Raw genomic sequence first — 20,619 nt, 5'->3', positions numbered from 1 at the left:
AGAAACTCCTAAAATATTACAGAGTATTATAAAACAACACAAAAGTATTTGTAAAAATAATAATTATAAACATACAACAGCACTCGCACAACATAGTAAAATAAATAAAAACTGTAGGTTAGATTTTGAAAATCCAAAGAAATACACAAGTAATAGAAGACTTATGGAAGCAGTATGTATAACTATAAATTTATATTGTACAGTACATCATAAAACAAATATTAAAAATTTAAACATTCATTAGCTCAAAGTATTCATAGGGATTTATAACAATGATAAAAGGGATATCTCCAGGGATATCAATAAAAGGGATTTTTAAGGAATGTTCCTTAAAATAAATGTGAAATGAATACGAAAAAAAAAAAATTCGATTTTGAAGCAAGACATAATAAGTGGAGAATACATGAATATATACAAATATAGGACTGAAATAAAAACAGCAATTATTATTTTTAAGTGACCGGTTTTTTAGTTATATTAACATATCAATGAATTAAGGTTTTTCATGGATATTATGAATTAAATCTTCTTGAACAATCATTTGTTACATTAACAAAATATAATAGTAAATAGTAGTAGAGAAAATTTATATATTTCAACAGGACGTGATGAAATGCAAAAAAGTTCAAGAAAATATGATTACATAGCATAAGTAAATAAAAAAATTGTTTATAATTTTATGAAAGGAATATGGTCCGGGTGCGGTCAAAAAAACTCAAATAGTAGAAATATACTATTTTAATGAGCCAACGTTTCGCCCCACGTTGCAGGGCTAGTATATTTCTACTATTTGAGTTTTTTTGACCGCACCCGGACCATATTCCTTTCATCTTTACACACGGTCAATCAATAATCTTCCATTACTATTTTTTTGTTCTTTTTTGACCGCACCCGGACCATATTCCTTTCATCTTTACACACGGTCAATCAATAATCTTCCAGTTTATAATTTTATAGTTTCTTTCTCCAAATTTTATTTATTTTTGCCATATCTCATAGGTTAAGTTTTCACATAATCAATATTCAATTTTAAATGTTGATAAACTACAACTACCTGATGAATTAGCTTAAGCAATGAAATATATCATAAAATAATAAAATTTTGAGAAAAAAACTGTGAAAATTGACAATTCCTTTTATAAAACCGTCTATAGTAAAATTTCATCTTAATTTTAGCCCAAAAAAGTATGTTTACTGAGTTTAAATAAAATAAAAAATATTTACAATCATACAGCTTCTTTCTACAAATTTGATTACATCTTGTAATACTTGGTGACCTCCAAAATGTATGTATCCTTCCATTTTTAATATAAATAAATAACAAATAACTGAAGATGTAAATTAAGTTATTTAATATCACATAAAATAATAAAGTCTGTGGAAAGAAAAACCTGCATATTTAAAAATATAATTTTAGCCCCTCTCCTTTAAAAAAAAAAACATATATCTAAATAAATAATTTTAAAATATTAAATATTTACCTATTAAATACATTTGTTTTTTACTTAAAAGAGATTGCATCTCTTCAGCAATCTTTTTACTCATATTAAATTTGTCTGAACTTTGTCAAGTAGGCGATGAATAAACAACAATATACAACAAACTTTTAAACAGTATTGCTAACTGTCATAAGCATATTATGTCATAAATGACAAATGATTCAATACAGAACCTATACATATCTTTCGGCATTAGTAGAAAAATAACGAACATAACAACGGACAGTTTAGATGATTTCAATAAAGAATGTATTCAAACAAGAGGAAAATCACTTGCAATTCTAAGTTGTTCGCGAAGAAAATAACAACTGTACCAGGTTAAGTAGGATTAAAACTCTAAAGGCATTATTAAATAAGGAGTAATTGGACAAGGTACGAGTAAGGCTTCAGCTGAAGGTGGCTACTTCACAATCTCTGTATATAAAAATATTTTAAATCCATTTTATTTCATTGATCTTTTCAAAATACTAATTATACTAAGGTTATGAAAATAACTGGTGATGAAAGATAACTTAGTTTATATTTTTTTCAGTAAAACTGATAAGCTTGAGTATTTTATCTACTAAAACAATAACTGGATCTAATAATAGTGAGAAATATGTAAATTATGCAAAAAACAAACAAGTTTTGAAAATTAATAACAATGAAAGCATGGTCAAATATAATGTGAGATAAAAGATTTTTATCTTTGAGTAATTGAGCAAATTTATTTATTTTTCTAGTTTTTTTCTTTTTAATCTTTCTCTATATTATTTTATCTAATCAGAACTCTAAAAGAAATAAATAAAAAAATAAAATAAAATCATACCCTTATGTATTTTGTTTACAAATGGATGACAGGAATTTATGAAAAGCTAACATTGAACACATGAGAGATGATAACCTGTAGAGAACACTAGCCCAGGCTACACAAAGACTGTCCTTGAGGTATGTGTCAATTTGCATAATGACAAGTTCCTTTTTACAGCCATTAAATAGGAGTTATATTGAGAAGTTTTTAATTGGATTTATCAATTGAACTTAAAACACTCAAAACAAACAAAAAATTCACATAAATCTAAATGAATTCTGAAAATAAACAAAACAATTTTAACCTCTGAAATAACATTAAAATTATTTTTTTCAACACAATTAATTTATCAAATGTAAATTGAAAAGTATTAGGTGGAACAGAAATTTAAAAATCTAATTTTTTTAAAAAACTTACAAAGTGTATTTATGTTGAAACTGTGACAGGATTCTGTTTTTATGATTGGAATTAAATGAAAGATTAGATTAACTTGTTTACACAGTATAATAATGGAAGATATATACTACGTTTTATAATTTAATAATAAACAATTGATATAAATACTTTTAATATATATATATTTTTTTTTGTAGGATTCATTCATAATTATTAAATATCAATCGAAATAAGGAAAAACCATTTATACCACATTAAATCCTCGATTTGATGATATAAAATTATATAATAATAAATATTTTCATAACAGTTATATTTTATAGGTATACATATTCGACATATATGTAACTTCTACTTAATTTGATAAAAAAACAAAACTATACTAATTAAAATTATGAAATATTTAAAAAAGGTAACTGTTATTTCTTGAAAATATATAATAAATATATAATTCTCATTTCCAATTATATTAATTGAAGTCTCAATTAATGAATATTCACCTGAAAATAAATAATTATTCTAATAATTATCTATAATAGATAATGAATAAAAGAAAGATATAAAACAAAATTTCTTCAAGAGGAAAAAGATTTTTAAAAATTTGTATAATGATTTGAATTTAGCATTAATAATTATAACGGTTGAAAAGAATAATTATTTCTTTGCGAGTAAGTATTCATTAAGAATTCAATTAGTATAATTAGAAATGAAAATTATATAACTTTTATCAACATGTAACTGTTATTTTCAAAAAATGGTAGTAACTTGTTTTAAATAGTTCATAATTATAATTAGCACTTTCTTTTTTTTTTTTAACATATTAAGTAGAATAAAATTCTTCAAAACATGATCAATTAAATTTAAAAATAGTTAACATATAATTGTATTTTAATAGGATAAAAATAAAAAATATATTTAATTTTTACTAACTGGTCAAAAAATAATACCTATAACAGCAACGTCAGTTATTTGTCAAATTATTTTTTAAATTCCTTAATTATAAAAAAAAAAATACTAATTATTATAATTGTCATGGGTTTTTATTTTAAAATTTGTAAGTGTATGGGAAACACCCTCCTGCACACAAAATCTAAGACTTTGGTTTCAAGATACTTTGAATAAAAAAAAATATGGCGGACATTGTAATTAGTCTTATAATGCCATACGGCAAACAAAGATGTAATTTGTATTTTGTGTATATATATTATATATTATTGTATTTTTGTATTTAAATGAAAAAATAAAGAGGTTTTGAAAATTAAAAAATGAGACTATGAGGCTAGGCTAATTTTATTAAATTTGGCACTAGTCACTCCAGAATGATTCTCGAAACTCAATGAAATTATCACTCAAAATGAAATTTTGTATGTTGTACATTGTCGTTTATAGATAATAGGAAAAAAAATACACTAATTGTTTTGAAATCATTATACCAAAGCAAAAAAAAAAAAAAAAATTACAAATTTCAATCCAAATAATATTTATATATAGAGTGGAGTTTGCTAATCCGGACATTTCCATAATCCAAACTACTCCTTTAAAAATAAATTGAAGATTGGATTTTATGCATGTAGTACATTAATACGTTTTTATTAAATTGTATTATTAACAACTTCAACAGTTGCTGATAATTGGCAATGCTGAGGATTGGAACAAGGAGTTATAAAGAAATATATTCTTTTTAACTTCACTTCAATCACTGTGTTGTCGAAGAGCTTTATGGCTCCCACATGGACATCAATTTGATTTCTTTGAGCATAGCAAGGGGGTTTCAACCCCACAGGAGGGGGTCAAGGGTGAATAATGCAACTATAGTATAGTATGAATCATTTTTAAGTTGAAATGATAGGAATATACTTTTGACTGGAGGCAGGAAATTATACACCATGGTGCCCAAGGCAAGGAATGGAATGACGGAGGGCTGACGAATAATACGTCTCTATTTAAGTCCGAGTTTGATGCTGAGGATTAATTAAACAATCTACTTAAAAATACAAATTCTTTTTATTTAAAATAAAATTCAAACTATATATTCAAATTTTAAAGCATATTTATTTTCTCAATTTCTGCTTTGGCAGCTATAATTAACCTTTTCACTTTTATGCGAAATTTTATTGTTGATAAATTGATTTGTTATTAACGAAGTAACCTTTTTTTTCCTCTATCTGTCAATCCGAATTTACCACTAATATGAACCTCTTTGATTTCAATTAGTTTGGATTAGGTATATTAATTATTATTTAATTTAACTTAAATTATGATATATTTACATAAATTTAATTAATTTATATATATTTAGATACAATATATAACTGATACGAGGAGAAGATGGTTGGAGGGTGGGGTCAAAATATGACACAAATAAGTTGTAATAACTTATTTAATCGTGCCAACGTTAAAACGGTCGACTAAAAAACACGTTAAAACAGTCCACGGTCAACTATATATACATATATACTCAAAATTAAATATGTATGTATTTGTACATTTGTATTCATGAATAATAAATCTGTATGTAATTTTTAATTATTTTTTTACCAAAGAAGATGAGGTAAGTATTAAAAAATAATTGCTAAATATTCATTCTATGTAAGTAAAACTTGTGAATGTAAAAAAATTTCAATTAAATGAATAACTTTTTTTTATTTAAAAATAAGTTTATCATTTCTTGTTACTAGCGACAGGTACGAATATAGAAAAATGTTATAGATTACACAAATGTTTCATTGGTTATTTAATTTTTTTTTTAACACTAATAGAAAACCTTTCAACCCGAACATGTTTACCATTTTTCGTTTTTGTTTACTCATATTTCTATACATAACAATCTTGAAAAATTATATGCTGGAAGATTATTGATTGACCGTGTGTATAGATGAATGGATAGATGGACGGCCTGGGTGCGGTAAAAGTAAAACTCAAATAGTAAATAATTATACTATTTTATTGAGCCAACGTGGGGCGAAACGTTGGCTCAATAAAGTAGTATTTGAGTTTTTTTTACTATTTGAGTTTTTTTTTTTACCAGACCCAGACCATATTCCATTCATGAAAAATTATATGGTTATATACAATGATTTACCGCATTAATATGAATTTATGAGGTAAATAAATTAAATTCTGAATCCATTTGAAGGCCATGTTACCAAAAATTTAAATTGATTAATCAAGTTTCTCACAAGCCACCACAAATATAAACTACATAAAATCTAAGCACATCAGTGGTGAAAATAATCAATTAATAGAAATTTTATTTTATTTATTTGTTTACTTTTGTTTACCTATATATGGAATGTATAGTAAGAAGAAGCATTGAAATCGCAATTTTCAACAGAAAGAGACGCTTTGAGGTCACTGAGCACAAATAATCAAGTCTCGTAAAATGGTCTGTGAACAGGCTATATTTTTATATAAACTAAGTGTTGAGAAAATCATTTTCTAAAGCCTAAAAAAAAATTTTTTTAGGTTGAACTGATGACCAAGTCAATTGATCTTATAGAATAGCCTGCAAAAAGTTTTTAATTAATGTTAAAAATTAATGTGTAATAAAAACTGTTACTTAATGGATTGTCCTTGAGTATGGCTAGGTTGGTCGAAACGTTGGGACATTTAATGTAATAATAAAGAGTGTTTGAGACTTAACTTGGATACAAATTATTTTACTTAAAAAATAAAACCAGTCTTGAAGAAGTGAGAAAATTATATATAAAATGTTTATAGTTTAAAGCATATATTATATACAAAAATAACTTATTCCAACATTTAACATATCGATACACTTTTTTCTATCAATATACATTCACATGAATATATTTTTTTCTAAATAAATTTAAAATTGAACCTATGCATACTGACTGAAGATTTGTCAGTATTCAATTTTAACTTAATTTTTCATCCAAAAATCCTATGCATATGCATTTAAACAGAAGAATTAGTTTCTAAATGGTCGCAAAATTTCCTCATCCCACTTGCCAGAAAATATAAATTATCATTTAAAATGTGTTCTTATTTGAAGGCATTAATTTATAATATTTTCTGTTTTTTTTTTCTGGGTTACTTTAATGGGTTAATTAAGAAGTAATAATTAAAAATGAAATAAAATACCATTTAATACCTGATGAAATGTAAATATGTATTAAAAAAAAAATTAAATCTGTGCCGTAACAGCCCATGAAAGGTCAGAGGTGCAGTGCTGTTACTAGATCAACAGTTGTGCAAAGAGGTGATTTTGTCAGAATCATGCTTGACTCCCAGATTTTTATGTAATTAATGAGGTAGAGTGGACCCCGGAGGGCTCCCGAACCCACAGGCTGACTTACAGCTACAGTGAAACAGGAAATAATTATCTGCCACATCTGGATTCGAATTCGGGTCCTTGAAGTTAGTAGTGTAGTGCCTTACTATTAAGATACCCACTCCCACATATGTATTTAAAGAGATGAATAAAAAATATTATTTAAATATACCACATTATGCTAATTAATAATGAATAAGAACAAAATAATAAAATAAAAACCAGTGGATACCTGAAGATATGCCTATATGTATGTAAAAAGATGAATTAGAAAAATAAGGTTTGTATGTATCACATAACTTATAACTTATGCTGCTTAATAACACATAAGAATAAACAAAAATAATTAGTTCTTTATTATATTTTATAAAAAATATTGCATAGGAGTTGATCGTCGGATCGTATCTATGTAGGGGAGAAGATGAGAAGGGGAAGCATTACACTTCTTTGTCTGACTCAGACCGATTTGCTCTACTGCGCCTAAAGAAGTTTTCCTTCAAAAAGAACAAAAAATGTAAGAGAATCCCAATAGCTCAAAATAGCGAAATGATATCCATAAGCTGGGTCCAGACGATGGGTCCAAATGACATCGAACAAGTGATTATTTCTATTGCTGATTGGTTAAACTTATAAAATTTTTATAATAAAAATATTTGGAGAGTCTATTGGGCTCCTATGACTCCTAATGTAACTTCCGATTATTGGTCTGAGACCACTCTAGAGCTCAACATTAAGTAATTAAATAAATACATTTTAAGCAATTAAAAAGCATTTTGTTAGGAAAATTAAAAAAAAAAAATTATCAACATGTTAAACTTAAAAATTAAGTGCTTGATTCAACACTAAGCCAGTGTTATGGTGCTTTGGCAATACAGTGATATTGTTTATAACATTTAACATATATTATTTTTTTCTTTTTATCAGAAAAATTAAATAGCTATTAAAAAAGAAACAGAAACAAATGAAATCGTTAAGTTCATTTAATTTGTAGAATATTCATGCTAAGGAAAAATTTAGACTGTAATGATTATATGAAGCAGTTCAGTATATCAACGGCATTTTAACAAATACAAGAAGCTTCAAACATCTAACGGTATAATTGTAGTTAGAACAAACATGTGATTAAACAGTGAACTGAGAAAGTAAACCTTTCAAGGTTTATCAAATATCACTTTTAGTTATGACAGCAACAATAATAAAACCAGAATTGATACAATAACAATTTTTTAATTAATTATATAATGTTATTTAGGATTTGATATACTGCTTAAAAAACTTAAAATATTTCAAGTTCTCTATAGTTGTCGGAACTCCAAGATTAATTAGAGGATAACCATAGCCAGCAGATGCTGCTTTAGTATAAAAAAACAGTTAAGGACGAATACTTCCCGGAAGACCAAGCTCTACCTTTATAAGACATGGAAAACAATAACCAAAAAAGAGCTCCTGAACTTGAAAAGTAAAGTTCTCTGCTCAATTTTCAGAGGTTAAAAATTTGGAGAAGAATAGAAGTGATGCACTAACCAAGAGTAATATACTGCCTTAGGAGAGGCTGATGTCTGAAGAATGAAGCTGAAGTCTTTAAGATATGCAGAACATATTGTCAGAATACTGGGTGGAGAAATGCCGAAAATGCTGCTAACCGCCAACAACAAGGAGAGATACTAAAGCTAAAGTGGTTGGAGGGTGTGCAGGAAGATGCTAACTATATCCTAGGAGTCAGGAACTAGATGGCGTAGACACAGAGAAATGATTAGAGGAAGTTGTATGATGTACAATCACTACAACACATTTTTTAATACACCAACAAAAAAAATATTGTTTTTAGAAAATTAACTAAACCAAAAGATAGGGCAATTGGTCTAGTGCAATATTTTCCAATAGGTGGTCCACGGACTCAAAAATAATTTGAGAGAAATACTAGTAGATAACATTGGAAAAGTCTACATCCTGTTGAAATACTTAAAGAGTGAAGGTTTTTTTTATGGGTTAAGATCTTCCATAAAGATCCTATGCAATCCCAGAGAGGAAATATCAAGATTCATTTCTCGGGGAAGAAATAAATATTGACTGATCCAGGAGGGAATCAAATTCATAACGTTCTAGACCAAGCACTCTGGGAACCTCACCGCACCGTGCTCAGCTATCACATCCTACAAGCTATCAAAAGTCTAAATTATTCTTGAACACGCCAATGACCCTTTGGTGTAGATGCAAACAATAAAAATAAAAAAACAAGAAAAGATTTTTGTCAATTTATCAGTTTTTCAGATTAAATCAAGTCACATTCAAAATTCCACCAGATCTTATGTGTTTCAGCCATTGTATTAAAACAAGTCCTAATGTAATTATCTATCTATTTTCAAACATATAAACTTTCCCTAATTGCTAAATAGAAATTTTATACTTATCTTGGATTTTCATGTAATGAAATAAATTTGTTTTGATCCAAGGAATATTTTTATCTGAATAGTTCCAAGGATAATCTGACTAAAATGTATCCATATTTATGCAAGAGTCAATACCTATCTTGAGAGAAAACAAATTTTATGATATGGAGGGTCCTCGTCAATACTCGAATTGGATGAGGGTGTCCCTGGAAAGATTTGTAGGAAACCTTGCAGTTGTACATGAATGTTGGCCATTATATCTCCTTAATAACTTTTTGTTAATAAACATCCTACATTTATAATTAATTATAATAATTTTTGCACCACAGTATGGAACAGCTCCAGAACTTTTTGGAAAGTATTCAGAAACCCGATAAGTATATTTTAATATATCAATAAATTGTGATTGTATCAATTCTGGATTAATCAATAAAATTATTCTGAAAACAGATATTTCTTGTTGTGAAACAACTATTTGAGATTTCATATATTAATAATTAGTTAGTAGCACAAACATTCACACCTTAATCAAAGTGAATTCAACTAATTTACAAAATAACCATGAAGAAAACTGCACACAACTCACTTAGTATATTTTGTGAATTTCTTTCTTCAACTTGTTGACCATCTAATTTAGGAGGGGCTATAGACACAAAATAATATTAAAATTACAAAGTTATTACATAATAACTACATTAATTTTTTAAAAAAATATACACAAAAGTGACACAACACAAACACAAAGAAATCATACACCATATGAAATAAGTATTATTTAATAATATATATATATATACGAACATCGAAGATACATAAAGGTTTCCATTTTTTGATACATCTTTAATAAAATATTTTATACTACATCACCAAATTGATTTCATTTATCTTTGTGGTAAAGTTTATCATATATAGATTTAAAAAATCAGGCACCTGGAGTAAAATTATGACTGATTGTGTTATCAAATGTTATTTTTATGTTAGACAAAAGAATACATCAGTAAGGCTCATTGCTATAATTAACGATAGTCAGTACCTTTTAAAAATATGCTGTATAAAAAAGTGGAAACGAAATATCAACTTCAAGAAAACACAGAGTAATATTTGTCTAATAGTTAAAAATAATAACCAAAATAAGTTCTCGGTTTACCAAACCATCAAGGTTAGTCAGTGATAAAGTACATTGTGAAGAAAAACACAGATAACACCTTTTAAACTTATGTTTGAAACATAATTTCCCTATTAGCTATAAAAAAAAAAAATCTGAATTAGATTTTAACTGTTATGGATGTAGTTATGTATATCATGTTATAGATATAGTAAAGCATATCTTATATCATATTTATTTTTGACTTTCTTACTTCTATGAATCTCAATAAGTGATTTTGATTCACCAAATGACTATCTACCTGTAATTTTTCTTAAATACATTTAATGACCTCAATTTATTACATTACGATTAAAATAAGCTATATATATGTGCGTGTATATGAATTCTGTGTTTAATTTTAAATATTATTTATTTAGATCTTTATTTTTATCGTATTCTTATATCATTTTGTTTTATTGTATCCTTTAGCTGCTCTTTAGTTTTAACCATCCTTTTTTTTTTTTATTCTTTATTCTTTTTCGTATATATTATAGGATATAATATAATATTATACACTTTATTCTTTTCTATATTTTAAATTTAATTCTTATTTTTAATCAAGTTAACTCCATATTTAATACAAATTTATTAATTGTAAATTTGTTTCATTATAATTCACTTTATAAGTTCTTTCAATATTTTTTTTTTCATTTTATTTAATTTTTATTTTAGTATTTTGTATTTAGTTTATTGAATTATTATTTTTATCACTAGAAATTAATTTATAATGTACTATTATAGCTTATAAATTGTAGAAGCCTCTACAGCACCCTAATAATAAAATATGTAACTAAATCAAATTTCATTTAAGTTTGTCATTTCTTTAAGTTATTTTGGCACCGACTGACCATCTGGTCAAACCAAATTGGATGTACCTTTCTAAATAAATAAATAAAAATAAAATATCACATGCTCATATATTAGCATATATTATGGCAATAACTACTAAATACTACTAAAATGTTTAGATTGAATGAATACAATGGTATTAACTCTTTAATATTTTAATCCTTCAGTTGAAATTTGTTTTCTGGCCTTGAATAATTACCATTATTTTAGAAATAATATTCTTAAGGAAAGAAGTAAGTCGTGTTTTCATAAATAGGCTACTTCTTTGCATAACTGTTCCGCATTGAATAAATGTAAATTATTACCTCTTTAATGAGGCATAGTTCAATGAAAACACGATCTATTGAAAGGCATAAGCATGGAATGCAATAATTTCTTTTTAATGTAATTCAATTTTAAAAATATGTCTCGTATTTACTAGTTTAAAAGTAAGATTAGGAGCATTCTATCGAAAGTTAATAAATAGAGATTTTTTTTGATGAATTAAAATTATGTATACACAAATTTTAAAAGAAGATGGTTTCTGGTTCGGTCAATGGAGACACAGGTAAGTAAAACTTATTTTATTAATGCCAATGTTTCAACCAGAATTTTAGGCCTTATTCAGGGCCAAAGAACCAAAAACCGATATAATAACCATAATGAATAAAAGGAAATACATTAAAACGAGAAAATAAGAAGATAAAAGATAATATAGCTACATCAGTAGTATTGGAAAAAAAATGTATCGCTTAAGTATTATAAGAAGATAAAAGGAGTATTAGAATATAGTAATTTTAAAATTATGAGAGAAAGAAGAAAATAAAATAATATACACATGAAAAAAAAGAGAGAAAGTAAACATATATGTAATTAATTAAATATGTAAGTAAAATAACAGAACTAAAGTAATTTATTTTTTTATTTATAATTTAAATTAATTATTTTCTTTTTCTTCCCTTTTTTTGTTTCAAATTCCAATGTATTTAAAGTTGTTCTTTGAAAATTTGATTATTAATTAATATAAAGAAACCAATGATTTCGAACATTTCAATCAACAATGAATGTTTTATGACCGAATTCCTCATCTGTTTTGTTTAATAAGCCAAAAAATATTCAAGCAACAGATCGATGTGTATTTAGAATAAATAAAAATGTTTTTAATAACAGTCTCTGTTACCTATATTAAAAAAAAAGATAATTAAAAATATTATAATAAAAATAACATATTATAATATGATATTTAAATGACTGAAGTTAATTTAAGAGATTTGTGGATAATTATATAAATAATATTTGGTCGTTTTCATTTTAGTTTCAATCAATACTGATATATCGGGCTAAGAGAGCTAAAGTGACCAAACCCAGATAGTTGCTTAGATCACAATGGCATATTATTTTCGATTGAAAACAGAATAATTTGAACAGGCCAAGCGCTTATATCTACCAGAATATTTGAAATATACACAAAATTCAGTTTCAAAAGGGATCAATCGCCAACAGAATGCACAGCATGAACAAATGAAATCAACAATGAAGGCTATGTCACTTTCACTCTCATATATAGCTTAAGAGATCATATAATATATAGAAATTCTTCCAAGGTTCATAAAAATTGTTAGAGCCGTTTTGGCTCAACATTTTACAGAAAAACATGTTGTTGTTTTTTTGGGCTATTGTGTAAAGGGTGCCTAATTTGGTACACAATCATAAGGGTCCAAAGTCTTACAAAACAAAAAAGAACCAAAAAAAATCAGCCAACTCGTTCAAGACATAACCATGGCATAGCAAAACAGACAGACCAATTGCCAAAAATATTATTTTTGGACTAAGGAAACTCTAAAACGGATGGATTCATTCAAAACTGCTTATAGAAAATTTAAATACTCTTCAAAACAAAAGTGCTAAGGGAAATAGTGAATATAATTAGTTGATTAGTATTCTTACAATAGATAACAAATACCTCACTCCTTAGGATTTTTCAAAAATTTCATAGTTCTAACGATATTGATACATACATGTATCCATTTCTTAAACTTTAATTTCATAAATCAGTATACATCACATCACCCAATCAGTTCGTGAATATAAATATAAATATGTGTGGGTGTCGGCGTGGGATGGTTTTAGACTTTTTTGTAAAGTTGTAAATAAGAATATTATTTAATCGTGGTTATTACTTTACAGTACTAAATAATAAAATTTTTTTTTTGTTTTTAAACAAAATAACTTTCTTATTTTTATTTAAATGTGGTAATTATTTTTGATAAAAAAATTTATTTTATTATTAATTAATTCTTACATACTTAAATAATATGTACATTAGTGTTCTTTTATTCACTCAGATTTTGGTTATTTATAGTTTTATTATTATTAAAACTCAACTGGAGACCTTGCTTGACCATTTTCAGTTTACTCATTAAAATAATCATCATCATAAAATTAATACAAAATAAAATAAAATTAGTCCCTATAAAAGATAGTCCTGGTGCAGTAAAAGAAAAAACTCAAATAGTAATTAAACTACTTAATGTGAGGCAGCATTCTGCCCCATTTTGCAGGGCTTAAAAGATACAAAAATTAAAAGAAAGTAAGAAAGTAAGAGAATCTCTAATCTAATCTCATTTCTTACTCTGTTACTTTATTTTAGTTGTATCCTTTTTAGCTCTGATGAAGCTCTGCAAAGTGGAGCGAAATGTTGGCTCACATTAAAAGTTCAATTACTATTTGAGTTTTTTCTTTTGACTGCACCCGGACAATCTTTCTTTTAAACAAAGTCAATCAACGATTGTCCAATAAAATTGGTTTCATTAAATTAATTATACTTTTTAACAATATTAACAGATTATAATTGCCTAAAGGACAAATAGAATAATTATACAATGTTTTTAATACGTATATATTTATTTTCTATTTGAATGTTCCTGGGATATCCTGTCCCCCTCTTCAGTATTATAAAATTCTCAATAGGTTTTAAAAACAGTATAATATAATTTATTAATTTCATTTAGATAACTATCACAGTGTATTAAATTGTAGATGTACTATTTGAAAAAAAAACAACATAAAAACAGTGAATTATATTATGCTGAATACAAATGAAATTAAGTTTCAATAGGAATGAAAATTAAACAGGTAATTTATTTATAAATTTAGGAAACAAGTATCGCCTCGATATATATTCCTATACACTGAAAATGCACTTTAGTCATATTTTAAAAGTTCTGGAGATACCGGGTTTCTGCTTACCTCATATCCTAGAAAAAGAGGTGCTAAAAAAAGAAAGTTTATTGATATCGGAAGTGGCCCAAATTTGAGGAATCTTATGACGTTAATCTTGATCCTTCAAATGTTGCCGATCTGTGCAGAAAGTTGACCGCAGTCAGACATAGTGTAAAGGAATTTGAAAACAACGTAATCTTGAAAAATGTCTTCTATCCAGTTTTCTCTGTTTGCAGGCTTATGTGTGATGTAGAAACAGTAACACTAAATTTTAACGATAATTTAGACTTTGTATCAATGTGGTCGATTTTCCGTTGTAGAGCGGGATTACTCAATTTAACTGTGAAGTCATGGACACATGACAGAATGAATGACTGCCCGGTCTGCAACTGTAAAAGGATGACTCCTTTCACTTAGGGACTAGGTCACATGTACAGTGAAATTAGAAAATATATTTAGGGCAGCGGACCTGCACTCTAGAAGAATTATTCAGTTAGTTAAAATGATATAATTGGAGAGATCTTAGAAATTATGAACGACGGGCTACACAGGAAAAAGCTCAGTTGGTTAGTATTAAGGGATTAATGCCATACCAAATTCTGTTACCATTGATTTGTTTCTTAAAACATAAATTCTATATTGTTATTTTAAACTATTGACAGGTTAAAATCATAGTTTTTAAGGTATATGAAGTATTTTTGTTAAAGTTTTATTATTTATATGTTTTTAGTTGAAATTCCATACTGACTTATGTTTTTACATTGTCTATATGTGTTTTTAATTGTTAAATGGATTAATTCTTTGTATATTTTTTAGATAAACACATTTGTAATAAAAAAATTAATAAAATGTTTGTTCTAATCACCACTTTCTACTGTTAAAACCTGCCAGAAACATGCACAATATAGGTTATAAAATGGAAAACCCGTACTGCACACACCCCTCATAGTTAATGACATTAAAAAGTTTTCACTGAAACATACCTATAATAAACTTAAATAAGGCTATAAGTTTGAGTGTTTCCTAGGAGAGCTCCCAGACTCAGGGCTGATCAACGGTCGATATAACAGAATAAATAATTATCTACCTCCCAAGAGGCAGGATTGAGGGTCTTCCTTGGACCCAAGAATAAATACCCCATTGCCCTAACCTACCTCCAACTTCATAACTAGTGTGTTAAAAGAAAAATTTTGATACTCGATAATAAACATTAATATTTACCATTAATATGATGGTGAGGATTGTCTATAATGCGGATCTGCCGATCTGGAAAGATAGGTTCCCCAAACGGACCGTAGTTCCTTCCAGTCGGTAACTGTAGTAAGGCAGCTTCTTCCTCTTTGTTTGAACGTGGGAAGTACAGAGGAAGCAATACTTCGTAGATGCCAGCATCACAACTTTCAACAGCCAGAATAACACTTTCTAAATAGCAGTCTCCTTTACTCTCTTGATACTCCAATATCCTCCTTATTGTTCCTGAATAAAAATAAATTTTTATAGTGAGTTGAATGTGTAAACAAAAACTATAAAATAAAGTAGTAAGAATAAAGAATAACAAAATTATTTAAAGGACTGCTCATTTTATTCACATGGTCAAACACTTTCAGTTGACACTGCAGCACTAAGTTTTCAGCGACAAGACCCCAAGGTTCTCCTAGATACTTTTATTTCGAATTAAGTACCTTCTCAAGAACCTTATCTCCCATGTTATTTTCAGCACATGGCAATTTAAAACTGTCCAACTCGTTATTTCATAGAGTAAAACTGATAGTAATGTTGTTTTAAATACAAGGGGCTTTGTCTTGTCCCTTATCCTTATATTTCTACGACTTTTTTCCATCATTTTTTCACTCTATTAAGTACCTCATGATCTACTTTTTCCATCTTTTCGTTTCGAGGTATCCCATTACAGGTTAGCACTCCTCTTCGTCGCTTGCAACAAGCATAGCTTTGCTTATTTCAACATTAATATTCATGTTTCTCAACTGGAGCTCATCACTCCAATTATTTAATGCTACCTGTAGTTTCTGCAGGTTGTCTCCTACATAATACTACACCACCCATATATAAGAACATTTGTAGCAGAACTGGTAAGAGGTACCAGTATCCTACCATTGCACACTGTGTTCTCTAATAGGAGCAGAGTGAGACTTTCTCCCTGTTAGAGACTCTTGTGGAACCTAAATGGTTGTGATTTATTATCATTCGGCTAAACAATACTTTTTGCATCCAGACATATTTACTTTATTTCATTTTGAGGTTATTAGGTATTCTTTTGTTCAACCAAGCCTTCCAAATTTCCTCTCAGGACACTGAGTCAAAGGCAGCCTTCAAATCCAAAAATTTTCCCCTGATCCACGCTTCCTCTGTAACTGTCCTCGGTCTGCCTACCTGGTCTAAATATCCTGTTTGTTCCTCATCACGATTCCTTCAACATTCATCATCCTTAAACATTTCTTTCTTCTTCCTCATGAGAATAAGGGTGCATCTTACATAACACCGAGGACAGACAGATTTGCCTGTAGTTATCACATAGAGCTGTATTTCCGTTTTGATAGATGGATGGTATTATCCTCCCATTAAAAGGGAATACCTTTTAATTTTTATTATATATAATTAACACCTTTTTGAGTAATGCTGAAATAAAGTAGTCTTTTCCTTTTCTTCCTTATTTTTTCACTATTGTTTATCAGGATTTATTCTATGAAAAGTTAAAGGGTTTTAAGGAAAATGGCTTTGGGCAAGTTTTATAAAAATCATTAGAGCAGTTTTAACATTACAGTCTAAAGAAAAATATGTTTTTCACCTAATACATATAGGGTTTCATATTGGAACAAAGACATAGGAGTCCAAAACAAAAAAAGAAGTATCAAAATTAGTCCAATTGTTTAAGAGATGAATTTAATAAATATTTTTCTGTTTTATCATTTTTTTTTCTATTATAGTTATAAAATAGTGATTCCAAAACACATAATATTTTTTTTTCTATTATAGTTATAAAATAGTGATTCCAAAACACATAATATTTTTTTTGTCTATTATAGTTATAAAATAGTGATTCCAAAACACTTAATATTTTTAATGCTGAATTTGTTATTGAATACAGATTTAATAAATGTTGAAGATGTCAATGATGTGTCTGCAAATATTACAAGTGAAACATTATTATTATAATCAAGTTCATCATAAAAATAAGTTTTGGCATGCATTTATTTATTTTCAAGCTAAGAAACCCTGAATGCTTATTTCAATCTATTGGATGATGTTTCGTACAAACTGTCCACTATGCTAGCCATCATAATTATTTGATTTCTTATATCCTCCTTTTAAGGGATTAGTCCTCATTATAACAGCCAAATAAAGAAGTGAATCAAAAGTATGGAGGTCTACAAAAAATTAGCCAATCCTTCCTTAAGGTATAAGATGCCAAATGATTAAAATATATTGATAATGGAAAGTTTGTCCGAAATGTCATCCAAAAGAATGAAATAAGTATTAAAGAGTTTCTTTTCTTGAAAATAAAAAAATGCATAACCTTAACCACAAGTTAACTTATAAACATCATTTTTTTCATTTTATTTTTCTTACATATTAATTTTTTTTACTTAAATCTACTTAAAATAATCCTTAACCTATAAAAATGATGAGAAACCTCAATTTCAATCAATTTTCATATTTAAATTTTTAAAAATCATAATTCATTATCACAATGTTTTGAATAATAACAATAGCCAAATATAATGAGACAATAATAATAATATAGTATTACTTAGTGCAGTATGAGCTCCTTCGTCAGGAGGATAATTTCTCCGAACAGAATTGACCACGCTTATAGCCAAAGATCTCAATTTTAGCTCATAAGCTTTTTGTAAGATATTTCTGAAATGAAAAAAGATTATTTATTAGAAAAATAGTATAAGATGTATTTTTGATACTTATGTACTATGCCATAGTCATATTTTTTGTTGTTCTACACTATTATCACAACTGCTTTGGTTGAATCGTTCTTCCACAAGCAGATATAATCAAATTTTTTGATTTTTGGAGAAAATGGTTAATTTTTTAAGAGCTTAATGGTTGTATAGAGCTTATTTTGGTCTTGAAACTGTTAAGGAAATCTTATTAAATTTAAAAAGTAAAAAGAAAATTTATTTTGTCAGGCTCATAGTTTAGGAATTAGTTAGTGACAATTGAAAAAAGTGCTAAAATTTGTCATAAAATCCAAATATAATACTAGTTTCTACAAAAGCAAACTTTATCCGGTAAAAAAAATATTTTCTTTTACTAGTTACTTGTAAGAAAAACGAATTTGACATTAAGAACCCAGACTCAAAATTTTTGTTGACCAGTGCTATATTACATGTTTTAAAAGAAGTTATAGAAGGAGGTATCTTATTATTTGTATTTAGTTTTATATTGATAAGAATTTTAACAGAAAATTAATAATTTCTTATTTAGTTTACAGGTGAGCCGATGAGTTGAGTAATAAAACAATGAGAAAGAAATGAAACAAGAGTTGAATATAGTTTCTGACAAATACGATGACCGATGGAAATAAGCATTACTCTATCATACGAAAAATACATTTGATAAACATATGTAAAACCTTTATATGAAAATGAAATAAAAAAATTAGGGTGTCAATAAATCTGTCAGTTGGATCCCTTGACTTTACCCTGCCTTTAATAAAATTCCATGCTCCCTTGCACCTTAAATTAAAATTAAATATGTACTGCTCGACAACTCATGAAGGGTAAGGGCTACAGTACTTAGTAAGGAAATAATGTTACAAGACTAATGGTCGTGCAAGGAGGTTATTTGATCAGAATCGTGCTCGAATCCCAGATTCCTTACGTTAAATAAGAAAGTAAAAAATGGGTGAAATGAAATCATAAAATCTTTTATGATGATATTCAAAAATATTTATTAATATATTTGACTCAAATGAAGACTAGTTTCGTTTAGGGCTGTTCTTTAAAACAAACCTAGTAATATACTACTAAGGTTTTGCCCATTACAAGAGTCTTTCAGTGAAATAGATAAAATAAAGGTCTTGCTAAAATTATGGATGCAGTTTTCTTATTGAATTCTTTCAGTATATTGTAGTGATATTTTATGTCTCTTGACACTATTATTGTAGTGATATTTTTATGTCTCTTGACAAATGAAATCAAAAAATGTTATGTGTTACTATGAACAGAACAGAGAAATTATAAATGGAACAATTATTTCTTATATAAAGAAAAAAATAATATTTAAATTAAATTAAAAATAAATATTAAATATTTACTAATCAAATATAAATATTTATATTATTTAAACATCAAATTACATTAAATAAATTTTTTTATATTTTTATAAAATACTTGGTTGATGGATCTTGATTGAAGTTCACCGCTGGTGAACAGATGATTTCTTTATAATAATTCCTCATAATTATTTCTGCTACAGAAATGTACTTAAATTATCTTAAAATTTTTTTTTTGTTCGAACATCATCATAGTTACTTTGATCATGATCACATTTAATATAGTTTATTGCTTAATCGTATTGTAAATTTGTCGTAAATAACATTTATTGAGTTTTGCAATCATTAAAAATAACACACTAGATTTTACTGCAAATAAATAGTTTTCTCTAGCAAGACCATCAAGTTGTTCTGATACTGATTTAAAATTGAAATAAAGTCTGTATTTATTTTTTATTTAATATTCACTTGCTGTCTCTTTATAACTGACTAATGGAATAAACTTAACTTTTAACATATAAATTTTCTTTTATTATTAAAATCACCATGTTTTCTCTACACTATTAATATTATTCAACTTTTTCATAATATTTACATTTAACTGTTCAATTTCCAATGCCTTTGTTCTGTTCATGGTAACAGGTAACACTTTTTGATTTTATTTGTCAAGAGACATAAAATATCACTATAATATATGGGATGTTTCAATAAGAAAATCGCATAAATAACTTCAACAAGATCTTTCTTATATATATTTTACTGAAATATTCTTGTAGTATACAAAACCTTAGTTTCATAGTTGCTT

General features: G+C 27.1%; 1 protein-coding gene and 1 long non-coding RNA gene across 4 annotated transcripts in view; one reads left to right on the top strand and one right to left on the bottom strand.

The window, feature by feature from the left end:
• LOC106681579 (uncharacterized) overlaps positions 1-19,240 on the top strand; it is a 50,648-nt gene extending 31,408 nt beyond the window's left edge. For both annotated transcript variants that reach the window (XR_001343273.3, XR_002945723.2), the window contains exon 3: positions 19,032-19,240. This is a non-coding gene — a long non-coding RNA (uncharacterized lncRNA). The remainder of the gene's footprint in view (positions 1-19,031) is intronic.
• Gdap2 (ganglioside induced differentiation associated protein 2) overlaps positions 1-20,619 on the bottom strand; it is a 96,613-nt gene that overhangs the window by 72,129 nt on the left and 3,865 nt on the right. Inside the window, exons 5-7 of one of the 2 annotated variants that reach the window (XM_014421951.3) lie at positions 18,336-18,445; positions 15,788-16,042; positions 9,956-10,012 (exon numbers count right to left, since the gene is read on the bottom strand). In XM_014421951.3, the coding sequence (XP_014277437.1) occupies positions 9,956-10,012; positions 15,788-16,042; positions 18,336-18,445 (422 nt within the window). The remainder of the gene's footprint in view (positions 1-9,955; positions 10,013-15,787; positions 16,043-18,335; positions 18,446-20,619) is intronic. The other variant, XM_014421952.3, reaches the window with a different exon arrangement.

The sequence above is a fragment of the Halyomorpha halys genome, unplaced genomic scaffold, assembly GCF_000696795.3.
Source record: "Halyomorpha halys isolate HHAL.00 unplaced genomic scaffold, Hhal_1.1 Scaffold349.1, whole genome shotgun sequence".
Lineage (NCBI taxonomy): Eukaryota > Metazoa > Arthropoda > Insecta > Hemiptera > Pentatomidae > Halyomorpha > Halyomorpha halys.
The sequence above is the reverse complement of the archived record's forward strand: the minus strand, read 5'-3'. Positions and strand labels throughout refer to the sequence as shown.